This window comes from Scardinius erythrophthalmus (genome assembly GCF_964197995.2).
Source record: "Scardinius erythrophthalmus genome assembly, contig: HAP1_SCAFFOLD_755, whole genome shotgun sequence".
Taxonomy (NCBI): Eukaryota; Metazoa; Chordata; class Actinopteri; order Cypriniformes; family Leuciscidae; genus Scardinius; species Scardinius erythrophthalmus.
The window spans coordinates 1-13,657 of NW_028295866.1; the positions used below are offsets into that span (position 1 = coordinate 1).

General features: G+C 37.7%; 1 protein-coding gene and 1 long non-coding RNA gene across 2 annotated transcripts; one reads left to right on the forward strand and one right to left on the reverse strand.

Annotated features, from left to right (window-relative positions):
• Nucleotides 1-138: 138 nt before the first annotated feature.
• LOC308686765 lies at nt 139-2,188 on the reverse strand. The gene is made up of 4 exons (XR_014029628.1): nt 1,248-2,188; nt 969-1,153; nt 697-794; nt 139-352 (listed from the first exon to the last, which is right to left on the reverse strand). It is a non-coding gene; the product is annotated as an uncharacterized lncRNA (long non-coding RNA).
• Nucleotides 2,189-3,172: 984 nt separating this feature from the next.
• On the forward strand, nt 3,173-6,640 carry LOC308686764 (uncharacterized protein). The gene is made up of 3 exons (XM_081395201.1): nt 3,173-3,369; nt 3,686-3,778; nt 3,982-6,640. The coding sequence occupies exons 1-3, from the start codon at nt 3,304-3,306 to the stop codon at nt 6,286-6,288; spliced, it is 2,466 nt and encodes an 821-aa protein (XP_081251327.1). The 5' UTR covers nt 3,173-3,303; the 3' UTR covers nt 6,289-6,640.
• The last annotated feature ends 7,017 nt before the right edge of the window (nt 6,641-13,657 follow it).

The following is a 13,657-nucleotide window of genomic DNA, read 5'->3' on the forward strand; positions in this document are numbered from 1 at the left end:
CAGTTTGAAAATGCTCACTTTTTTTGTTTTGGAAGAGCTCCTCTTGGAGATGAAGGTTTAACCGCCTTAGCTGCTGCAGTTCAGCTTTCGTGTCCCTATTCTCTTCTTTTAAACATTTAATTTTCTTCTCTTTTTCTTCATTACTCATCTCCTCCTCTCGCATCCTTTTTTTGATGTTGTAGTACTTGTCTTGCAGTTCCTTGTGCACATCCAAGGGGACATACTCATTGTGTGTTTCGTAACTGCTCTGGACAACTTTTTTCTTTTCTTTTAGGATTTCCATTAAAGTTTTCCGTTTCTGTATGCTTTGGACTGCTGGCTTTTTTTTTTTCTGGTCATTTGTCTTGTCACACTATAAAATAAACCAAAAATATTTTTTTAACAGCAGAATTTACAGACATATGTCATAGTGACCGACTGATAGGGAACTACATTTCCCATGATGCTATTTAGATAATTTCACTGAAATTACAGATTCAGAGAACTGAAACAAGCAAAATGCAAAGTGTGTAATGTTGTGATTAACCTCATAGCTTTGATTGGTTTGGTTCATGACTTACAACACTTTAATGGAGACTATTTTTTAAATCCCTATGGTATAAATTTATGAAAAAACTACCTCCAATGCTGAAAAATGTGCAGCAATAATGCACTCAATTGTATTACTTAAGAGATGCATTAGCCTACATAGCTTACAGATGGATTCTTGGAGCTTTTGGTAGATGACCAGTCTTCCTCATCACTGTTGAGTGGGGGTATTGAGATTCGCTCGCGCTTTAATTCCTCTTCAGATTCTGAAGAATAGAAGAAAAAATAACTACAGTTCTTTGTCACCACCAGTAAATATGTTAAGTGGTTGTTTGAGAATCTTTTGTAACAGTAACTGTAATACCCACATCTATGATTCCAGCAGTGCAACAAATAGTTTGACTGATATACTTATATATAGTGTAGCTTTAAATACCTACCAGCCAGTTTTAATATCTGTGCTTTGTAGTATTGCCCCTGGTCCTCTGGCGATTTCTTCCACAAAATGTTATATTTTTTCTTTGTTTCAAAATCTTTCACATCTTTTGGACAGAAGCCTTTTATGTGGTCCAAGGGCACTATCTGTCGGATGTTGTCGTCGATATAACGGACGTAGGCAAACATGCTAACATACAAGACAAACGACAGTTAATAAAAACACATTTTATATAAATTACTTTGTATTGGCAATACAAAATGTTTTATTTGTGAATAATTACCTTGCAGCCACTCTCTGTTGCAAGCCAACGTTAAGTTACTTGCTCTGTTTCACTAGAATGCAAATAACCAAATTACAAGAAACATGACATAAAGGTCAAATAAAACGAATGAAATGGCATGTTTATTAGGCTGCTGTCGACCTAAAGCACGAATAACGTAACATATCGGATTGTTTAACTGTTTACGTTCACTTAAGACATATTCTCAACCAACTGTATACTACTGGGCAAGACATTGACTGTGAAATTAATTCGGTAACGTTAGCTGCTTATTTGCTACTTGCACTCTGTCTGTGTCAGCCTTTAATTACTTTTTTTTATACTATCAACAGACTTAACCTTACGTGGCAACGTATGTTAATAAGCAGTCTTACTTACTGTAGCAATGTTGATTTTACATTTAAGTATAAATACATACACAGCCCGTTATCAGCTAACAATGGCTGGCGGTCCACCAGCATTGGGCGGCAAAAGTCAGCGGCTTGACACGGTCGGACAAAATATTATAATATAACAAAATATAACACCATCGGCAACACGACCAATCTGGACCAACAGTCTAAACCGTGGTATGCCAGAAAACACTTATTATGAACCAGCGGCTCGGTAGCGGACCGGGAAGGTGGTCCGCTGGAATAACGATGAGCAAAACGCCAGTGGGCCGCCAACTTTGCCACTGGTGGGCCGCCATCGGCCCGCTGGGCCTATGTTATAGTCTACCTCAATAGCGGACAGGGCAGAAAAGTAAATATTGCATCGAAAATAACAGGAATGAAAAGTATTAATGACACTTACCTGACAGAAAAAGTAAAAAAGGGTGGTTCGTGAACGAGCAGATCAGTTTAAATTATTATACCGTTATTTCAGTTGGAACTGTCACGCGCAAGCTAAGCTCCGCCCCCTTTTTGCGTGATCAACATCTCGTCTCAAGCACTTTTTTCATCATTATTTATTTTTCGGGACAAATATGCGTAGAAATAGGCAAAAATATAAGCTATACCTGGAACCTCAAAGTAAGACAAAGATACCTCGCCAGACAGTGTGTAGATATGACAGGCCAGGTGTTGATGTTGACGAGGAAGAGAGCCAAACAGCCAATGAAACAGGTACCGTAGACGTAGACTATCACGCTTATTATCCAGTAGGATTGTCCCGATTATTTGAATACATTTTATTGTTAAAAAATGTAAATAAAAACGTTAGTACATAGGACGGAGGTGATCCAGCAAAGTCTGACATACTTACTGAAGAATAACTTTTGATTTTTAATTGACAAATAAATAGGCTAAATAAAAACCCAGAGAAATATCCGATTCTCATCGGATATCAAAATAAAAGTCCTCACACATATACCTGTTAAATAAAAGTAACAGTGAAACAGAGATAATGGTCATAAGTTTCATACATCTTTGTCAATTACATTTTTTTGTAGAACCTATTTTTAAAAGGTTATTTAAATATTATAAAATACATTATTTGTGATATATTAACATGTTTTAATGTTTTAATTATTATTTATTTTTATTATTTTAATTTCTTCTATGTAAAGCACTTTGAATTGTCATTGTGTATGAAATGTGCTATATAAATAAACTTGCCTTGCCTTGCCTTTATATATATTTGTATGAGATTTCTTCAGCTTGTTTTTTTCTTGTTGCTTATGGTATTTTAATAGATATGCTCTCAGAGGCAGGGAGTAAGACAAACAGCATACAGAACAGAGAGAGTGAGAGAGACAGCATACAGAACAGTGAGACAGAGAGCATACAGAACAGCCATTCAATGTTGAGTACACCATTTGTGGTATGTGAAAGTTTTGTGAACTGTTTTCCTGATGTATTGAAAGCTATAAAAGACCATAACGTTACACATTCAAAAAATAAGCATGGAAACAGGCAGCTACAGAGTCAGATGAAGTACAATTATTCGCAGTTACTCTTGCTGTTAGTGCAATGTCATGATTGTAACATAACTGTAACATTATTATCAGAATGGTCCAGAAAGTGAAGCAGCCACGATAACAACACTCAACTCCATATGCAAATTATCTGAACTGATGACAGATGAGTACAGTAGTGAGGTAGACGTTGTACCAGGCTCAAGTAGATCTTCAGAAACACATGTGAGTACTAGTTTAGCTTGTTCTAATAAACATTTATCATGTACACTACTAGTCACAAGTTTTAAAACCAATTTGACTGAAATGTTTCTCTCGACATTAAAAACTTTTTGATCTAATTTGTTACAGTATTTATTAATCTTTGTTAACATAAGTTTATAAAAATACAACCGTTTCATGATTGTTACATAGATGTCATGATTGTAACAATTGTAACATAGATGTCATGACTGTTACATAGATGTCATGATTGTTACATAGATTTCATGATTGTAACACGGATGTCATGATTGTAACATAACTATAACATTATTGTCAGAATGGTCAATGGAAAACAGCTGAACTGATGACAGATGAGTACAGTAGTGAGGTAGACATTGCACCAGGCTCAAGTAGACCTTCAGAAACACATGTGAGTACTAGTTTAGCTTTTTCTGATAATTGTTTTTTCCTCTCTCTCAGGTACACATGTACTTCTTTAAGTTTTCAATTATAAATGTATAGTTTTGGAGGGTCTGTACGTTTAAAAAAATATAACTATGAACCTGCGTGAATATGTGTATGAGCAGACCTACACACAACAATACCTTTAACAAAGATGTTGCTTTTTTAAAGGCATGCAGTGGAACAGAGTCAGAGTCTGAGATAGACCATAGGACAGGCAGCACGAAGCAGAACACTGATCCCCTGTCAATGATTGACCTACAGCCTGACATGGACACTGCTTTGTCTGCCACAGGAACTACCACAAAAGCTGAGGCAATGCTCATGATTATGAGCCATGCAGCAAAGCATAAAATAACTGGTTGCCAGTTACATGATTTACTGCAGTTGATTAATAAATTGTTTGGGCAAGAAGTTGTACCTCGATCCAAGTATCTTTTTAACAGAGTGTTTAAAAACAGTTGTGAGGGAGTAGAATTTCAGTTCTACTGCGAAAAATGTTACTTCAACATAGGAACAGTCCAGGAGATCAGTGACAAACAAATTGATGAATGTGGATCATGTGGCAGCACTTTTGATTCTGGTTCTATGAATGGAGGTAACTTCTTTATCAATGTTCCTCTTGCCCCACAAATTCAGACTCTGCTTGAAAGCACAGAAGCGAGTGCCCATTTGAATTATAGGTTTGATAGGCAAAAGAGTCATAATGAGGTGTTGTCAGACATCTATGATGGGGAGAAGTACAGACATTTGTCTGGCCCAAATCAGATCCTCTCAGATTCTCACAACCTATCATACATATTCAACTCAGATGGAAGCCCTGTGTTTAATTCTTCAAAGTTCTCTATATGGCCCATCCACATAATGATCAATGAGCTTCCCCCTGAACTTAGGTTTAAGAATGTATTGCTTGCTGGCCTTTGGTTTGGGCCAAAAGAGCCTGTGATGGAAATCTTTCTCAAGTCATTTGTGGACCAGGCCAAGACCCTAGCTGACACTGGTGTCACATGGCATAAAGAAGGGTCTGTTATTAACAGCAAAATAGTTGGCCTCTGTTGTAGTGTCGATTCCAAAGCGAGACCGCTGATGCAAAACACTACCCAGTTTAATGGATATCATGGCTGCGGATTCTGTCTGCATCCTGGGAAGCTGGTTGATAGGGTAGTGAAGTATCCAGTTTCAGAAGAAGACTATTGTGACAGAACAAATGAGGAAATGGTTAGGGATATGGAGTTGGCTGTAGAAGGTGGGACAAATATTAGGGGCATAAAAGGTCCTTCTCCACTAATCAACTTGCCATTCTTTGATGTTGTCTGGGGGTTTGTCCCAGACTACATGCATGCAGTCTTACTGGGGGTTTCAAGACAGATTACTAGACTCCTGGTTGATACTTCTTCATCCACCCAGCCATATTATGTAGGCAGCCCTGCCACTTTGAGAGAGATCGATGCTAGAATTGTTGGTATCCAACCTCCACACCTGATTACTCGACTGCCTAGAGGGTTGTCAGATAGGGTGCACTGGAAAGCCTCTGAGTGGCGATCCTGGCTCCTGTTCTACAGCCTACCATGTCTTGAAGGACTTCTTCCCCAAAAGTACTTGCAACATCTTGGCCTACTTGTATCAGCCATTTATCTGTTACTGAAGGCTGAACTAAAACCTTGTGAAATCAACAGAGCTGAGATCTTGTTGCTTGACTTCATGTTCAGGTTTCAGATTTTATATGGTGAGTCACAGATGACATTTAACATTCACCTTCTCAGTCATCTTGCCAAGTCAGTCAAGTTGTGGGGCCCATTGTGGACACATTCTGCATTTCCTTTCGAGAACGCAAATGGCAAACTCCTGACTTTGGTAAAAGGAACAAAAGGAGTGGCTAGTCAGATAGTTACCAAGTTTCTTCTATTTAGATCAATTCCTTACTTCTCATCCAAGTACACGGTGAAAGAAGAGGTGTTACGGTTCTGTTCTGATTTGAACAAGTACCCAAGGGTCCAAAATACTGTCAAATGTGACAATACTACGCTACTTGACAATGGGAGCGTGCATGTTGTTACACAGGAAGAACGGGCTGCCTTCTGTGCCCCTCGCGTGTGCATACCTGATGAAGTTGTAGTGCATAAGCGCATGATCAAAGGTGGTCTGGTGTATACTAGCGGAGACTACACCCTATCTCAGAGACGAGATGAAAGCTATGTGAAACTAACAGATGGAACATGTGGGGTAATCAATAAAATTATTTCTTTCTCTGACACGGATGATCACATAGCATTATTATTAACAACATTTAAGGTAGCTCCAGTATTTCCACTACCACAACGTTGTGGTTTTGTTCCACACATTTCCATTGTGCAATGCTGGGAATCATCCAAGACAGAATTAGTTCCTGTTAGTTGCCTTCAGGGTAAATGCATGTGTATCAAAGTGGAAGACAAACTATACATTTGCAGTTTTCCAAACATTTTTGAGAGGGACTAGAACAAACCCTTGCCAGACACGCAAGTGTGAGTGTGTGTGTGTGTGTGTGTGTGTGTGTGTGTCTGTGTGTGTGTGTGGCTGATGTTAAGTCAAGTTATGTTATCTAAAGATGTTTTGTATGTACAAGTGCTTGTAAGTAAAATGCAGTATGTATGGCAACAAACATAAATGGCAGGTAAATGTTCTTGAGCCATTCTTTTTTTGTACTATTTGGCTTTCATAAAATATTATATTTGATTCACTCCTTTTTATCTTTATCTTTAAAGCAACCTGATGTAAGTGTTTTAAATAACTATAGTGGTATTATACCACGAAGCCTAAATAGGAATCTTAATAAAGTAATGTCCAAAGTAATATCATGCATTATGTGTATTATTTAAAAAACCTCCTTCTGTTTACCTGTCCGATTGCATTTTTTTTCTACAAGCCTGCTAAATTGAAGTTTGAACAGAGAGTTTCTCTATTAGTTTAAGTGTAACCGGTGGGCAAAGTCTGACCGATGTGCAGCCATGCAGAGATGTAGCTGGCCTCATAGGCGCCGATTTTCTTCCGTGGGTGCTCATGGGCGCACGCTCTTTAAAAAAAAAAGAAAAAAAAAAAAAAAGAAATCAAGTAGGCTAGTCAAAAAATGTTTGCATTTCAGAACCTTAGGAAATGGACAGCGGCCGACACGAACACACACACACACACACACACACACACACACACACACACACACACACATTTAGGCCTACTTGATAATAAAGCCGTAAAGTAGGCTATCTTTCAACTCAGGCCAGCGCCACTTCGCACAAATACAGACAGGATTGGAGATGAAAAGTTTAACTGACACGTAACCGAGATCAGCTTCGTGGGAAATTAAGAATCAATGTCACACAACAGAGTCCTGCACGGGTCCGATTTTGTAAAACCGCACCGCCCGTTCCCGCAGTGCTTAAAACCGCCCCCGACCCGTTTTCTAGACAGCAGCACTAATTTAAATCCGCACCGACCCGACCCGCTTGAAATAGAACCGACACCCGACCCGCAACCGTAATAAAATCAGTTTAGACTATAATAGACACACTTACAAAAAATGTTATTGTTTATTGCCAGATCATACAGAAGTTATCACACGACCATTAACACAAGGACAACTTCAGCCGAAGCTGTCAAAAGGCCGATACATGAAGAACATGGCTGTACGTTACCACAAAACTGAGTAGCCTTATAACATTTTACCAGTGGAACAGACGCGGCTACAACACTATATCTGCCACGCAATTTCGTCTAGCCTATCTGACAATTTTGGGTTCAAACACGCCCTGCACACCACACATAGCCTACTTAACATTTACATTTACATTTATTCATTTAGCACTTAACAGTGTTAAAAAATACTGTTCGATAGAACTGCTTGGTTTACCAGTTATCTGCGTGCTTCCTCGGCGATGAAGTTCCACATTTGCGGCTATCCAACACGAAAATGCATGCAGCAAAGCCTTTCACAACATTGTTTTCTTCAGTTTTGTTCGACAACTTTACCATCTCCACTAGCTATTCTTTTCATCAAGCATCCATCTCGACGAGTCCAAGCAGATCGCGCGCGCGGTAATGATGACTTTTTAAAAGTGAAAGTAGGCTACTGGGAGGGCGTGGGCACAAATAAACTGACGTGGATTTTAAATTATTGTATTAACTTGAAATACAGGCATATTTTTGCAGATGTGTTCCTAAAAATGTGCATATATTTTTACGTTTGCACGTGATTGTTTTAAACCCGTGTTTAGACCTTTCCCCCGTGTCCGATCCGACCCGCACCAGTTTGAGCAAAATTTGCGGGTCACCCGCGGGAACACGAACCCGTGCAGGACTCTGTCACACAAGTCCACACAGTAAAAATTAGATTTGTTGACTCACCATTGCGGTTAATTCTTCAGGAGGAACGTGTCTCTGCGTACAGAGCGGGTCAAATAGGCGTTTTCATCCGAGAAACGCTGTGGTGGATAGGATATGGAGCAGGCCACTGACAGCGACTCACAGTGTGACAGACGCTTCACATAGCACCAACTGCAATATTTAATTTTAAATGAATGTAGCCTACTGGCAGTCTGGCACACGTGGGTGCTCGGCATTTTCCGTGGGTGCGAGGCGCCTATGGCTGGCGACACCATCAGTTAGAAGACAATAACCTCTGCGTTAGGCATTTTGCAGTAACAATATGAAGCAAAAAAGAAAAACTTGTCAAAATGATGTACACTTTTGCTCAACTGGAAAGATCTTTCCAAATTCGATTCTATCCTTCTTAACTAAAGTTGGTTCTGAGAGCTCGAAAATTCAATCCGTTCGCACCTCCATCTTGGTCGGCCCCCCATACTTTTACTCGTGTGTTGTATGGAGGTAGATTTGTGTCTTTATTATTCAATCAAAAAAAAGGTTGCTTCAATCAAAAAATATATTTTCAATCAAAAAAACCCGTTTCAATCAAAGAAAAAAAGTGTTTGAATGCAAAAATATATTTGAGACTCAAAAAAATGCATTTGAACACTATTTTTTTTTGCTTGAAAATGTTTTTTTTGATAGAAGTGAAGGTTTTTTTGTTTGAAGCAACTTTTTTGATTGAAGTATTGTTGTTTTGTGTTTGGGCCATATTATGGGTAGGACATTTGTGTCTTTATAATTCAATCAAAAAAGAAGTTGCTTCAAACAAACAAAACATATTTTCAATAAAAAAATCACTTCAATCAAAAAATAAACCTTTTCAATCATAGAAAAAATGTTTTTGAATGCAAAAAAATATTTGAGATTCAAAAAATTGCACTTGAACACTTTTTTTTTGATTGAAAATGTTTTCTTTGATTGAAGTAATCTTTTTTGTGTTTGGACCATGTTATGGGTAGGACATTTGTGTCTTAATTATTCAATCCCAAAAAAGTTGCTTCAATCAAAAAAAAAACATTTTCAATCAAAAAAAAATAATTTCAATCAAAGAAAAAACTGTTTAAATGCAAAAAAAAAAAAATCATTTGAAGTGTTTTTTTTTTATTGAACTTTCTTTTTTTTTGAATGAAGTGAAAAAAGTTTTGAAGTCGTTTTTTTTTTAAATCATTTTGACACAAACGTACCGCAGTGGGGGCGGGTGCTTCCCCATTGGTCAGACATGCTTGAGTGACAAGTGTCTACACCAACGACGTCTTTCTGACAAGCAAGTCATGGTCGCCACTCGCCAGCGAGCCAGGAAGCAGTGGTGGAGTTGTTGGTAAGTAGATAAAACCGTATTAAAATGATTGGTGTCACGTTATTAGCCTACTCTGTTTGATATTTCGATTAAACATACAGCTTGCTAACTTAGCTCACGTTGACTAATTTGTGTGATGGTGTTAGATATCTGACGCCTCATATTGTCAGGCAGGCTAGCAGGGTGCGCTAACGGCTAATTGAATTGTTTATTTCACTTAAGTAACGTTACAGAGGCTTGCTATGTGCTAGTGCTATATTGTGTTATAATACGTAACGTCATTAGTGGTCAAACAACAGTCCACAGGCCAACTGTTGCCCACAGCGCTGCCTGTTTAGCAGCAACAGGTCATGCAGAGCCTGAGTCTATCTTCTCACACAGCCCACAGGATTACAGCTATTTGACCGTCCCGCTCTCTCTCTCGCTCACGGGTAGTGGTCTCCCCACCATCACAGTCAAATGCTCGCAGACACAGAGGCAGATGCTGTTATTTTGAGAGCGGGGCTTACATATGCCGTCCCGTACGGAAAATAATGTTGCATACCACCGGTAACATGAATATATATTCCGTTGCTCGGTGCGCAAACTAGCTGTGTCAGGCATTATTTATAAGTAGCCTAATGTCCTGCACAACTCCACATGGAAAACTGGCAGTTCAATGAAGTGATGCTTATTGTCTGACATAGTGACACCTTCTAATAAAACATCTTACATAAACATGTCAATAAATCAACACTGAATAAGGCAAGACTTGTAATGGGTTGACAGGACAATACTATATGATATTAGAAATCTAAATAAATGAATACTAATTAAACAAACCATCTTGTCTTCTTTTCCAAAGATTTTCATTAAACTAAGAGCTTTTGTGTCTCAACTGAATGCCAAATTTACCAGAAGGATCATTATTGGCACAATACTTTAAGCTAGTAACTACTTGTACACTATGTCAGACAATAAGCATCACTTCATTGAACTGCCAGTTTTCCATGTGGAGTTGTGCAGGACATTAGGCTACTTATAAATAATGCCTGACACAGCTAGTTTGCGCACCGAGCAACGGAATATATATTCATGTTACCGGTGGTATGCAACATTATTTTCCGTACGGGACGGCATATGTAAGCCCCGCTCTCAAAATAACAGCATCTGCCTCTGTGTCTGCGAGCATTTGACTGTGATGGTGGGGAGACCACTACCCGTGAGCGAGAGAGAGAGCGGGACGGTCAAATAGCTGTAATCCTGTGGGCTGTGTGAGAAGATAGACTCAGGCTCTGCATGACCTGTTGCTGCTAAACAGGCAGCGCTGTGGGCAACAGTTGGCCTGTGGACTGTTGTTTGACCACTAATGACGTTACGTATTATAACACAATATAGCACTAGCACATAGCAAGCCTCTGTAACGTTACTTAAGTGAAATAAACAATTCAATTAGCCGTTAGCGCACCCTGCTAGCCTGCCTGACAATATGAGGCGTCAGATATCTAACACCATCACACAAATTAGTCAACGTGAGCTAAGTTAGCAAGCTGTATGTTTAATCGAAATATCAAACAGAGTAGGCTAATAACGTGACACCAATCATTTTAATACGGTTTTATCTACTTACCAACAACTCCACCACTGCTTCCTGGCTCGCTGGCGAGTGGCGACCATGACTTGCTTGTCAGAAAGACGTCGTTGGTGTAGACACTTGTCACTCAAGCATGTCTGACCAATGGGGAAGCACCCGCCCCCACTGCGGTACGTTTGTGTCAAAATGATTTAAAAAAAAAACGACTTCAAAACTTTTTTCACTTCATTCAAAAAAAAAGAAAGTTCAATAAAAAAAAAACACTTCAAATGATTTTTTTTTTTTTGCATTTAAACAGTTTTTTCTTTGATTGAAATTATTTTTTTTTGATTGAAAATGTTTTTTTTTTGATTGAAGCAACTTTTTTGGGATTGAATAATTAAGACACAAATGTCCTACCCATAACATGGTCCAAACACAAAAAAGATTACTTCAATCAAAGAAAACATTTTCAATCAAAAAAAAAGTGTTCAAGTGCAATTTTTTGAATCTCAAATATTTTTTTGCATTCAAAAACATTTTTTCTATGATTGAAAAGGTTTATTTTTTGATTGAAGTGATTTTTTTATTGAAAATATGTTTTGTTTGTTTGAAGCAACTTCTTTTTTGATTGAATTATAAAGACACAAATGTCCTACCCATAATATGGCCCAAACACAAAACAACAATACTTCAATCAAAAAAGTTGCTTCAAACAAAAAAACCTTCACTTCTATCAAAAAAAACATTTTCAAGCAAAAAAAAATAGTGTTCAAATGCATTTTTTTGAGTCTCAAATATATTTTTGCATTCAAACACTTTTTTTCTTTGATTGAAACGGGTTTTTTTGATTGAAAATATATTTTTTGATTGAAGCAACCTTTTTTTTGATTGAATAATAAAGACACAAATCTACCTCCATAGTGTTGGTGCTCTATCGTTTCCGCATTAAGTCGTAACTAGAGTAAGTTATTCTTTTGACGGAAAAACAAACTTGCTGAACCGATTTCATTTAATAACGTTTAATATAGTTACAAACACTTATAGTTTGTACATTGTGTGAATGTGCTCCTTTACGTATATTGGCGGGCAATAGCCAAGTATTTTAGGCTATTTTATTTTTTTCATTCCAAAACATAAACAAAAATAATAATACAAAAGTCATTTTTAAATATATTTTTGTTGTAATAATTGCAAAAAAAAAAAAAAAAAAATCTGCATTAGCATTAACTATGTGTATAGCCTACATTAAATCATTATCATCAAACCAAAGAAAACACTAAATTTATTGGAGTCTTAATGGTTCATACTGGTGTCCAGTAGAACATGTAACCTTGCCAAAGGTATTTTATTGGACCTTAATGGTATCCAATAGAAAAAAAAAGCCACCAATAGAAGAAAGCAAATTACCAATAGAGACCTACTAGGACCATTACAGTTTCCATTAAAACCAATACAGACAAATAGACAAAACATGCCACCAATAGAAGAAAACAAATTACCAATAGAGACCCACTAGAACCATTACGGTTTCCATCAAACCCAATACAGTTTCCAATACAACCATTAAAACCATTAGCAATTCTGTAATGGTTTCTATTGTTTTTTTCAGCAGGGGAGCAAGGCGGACCGCACTCGGACACATTTCTAACCGGCATGCATCTCGCGCTGATCACCGGTGATCGATTCTGCGCAGATTTTGCTGATCTCAAACAAGCCTATTCCTTTTCACTGGGAAATACGTCACAACACTGGAGAAAAGTATTTCCGCTATTGAGTGGAGCTCCACTCGCCCCGTAAGCAAAGAGTATAGAAGTAACAAGAGGCGAAACTCCGTTGCAGTTTTGACAACAGCCACTAGGTGGCGCTTCGGTAGCGCGGCCGCCATTTTGGACTGAACCAACGACTTTACCGTTAGCACAACTACTGTACAGCATTAACAATATGTCTGGAAATAATTGGAAACAAAGAAAACAGTGTTCTGCCATCAACTGCAACAACTTACCAGTGTACAACCAATCAACTAGCATCTCATAGATTCCCTAAAGATCCAGAGAGGTAAAGTAGAAAAGGTTTTATGAACTTTAAAGTGAGCTAACGTCAACGATAACAGGTAAAGTAACGTTAATGTAAGCTATCCCATAACCGCAGTAACAGTTTGCTAATGTATTTGGTCGAAATTGTCAAGACTCGAAATGGGCTTTTTAAATCGCATACTTTCAGAGATATATGAACACCTAACCTGGCAAATGACCGCTTTATTAATTCATTGTTATCACGAAATTAACCCTTTACCTGTCACCTTTTTTTCGCATAAACATGAAAATCACTATCCAAACTTAAATGGTTGTAATTCAAGAATGCTTTGGAATTTAGACATATGGTTGGTCTTGTTTTAATTTGTCAGATTATTGTTGAAGTGAAATAAATTATGAAAGTGAAATAGAAAAAAGTTATATAAGTTTGAGTTTATTAAAATGTACAAATTTAAAAAATATAATTATTTATATTTTATACAAAATATATTTTACTCTAGAACTGCAAGAAAATGAAAGCAAAAAATCTGAACAAGTTGTGTTCCACATTTTAGGTTGATATGT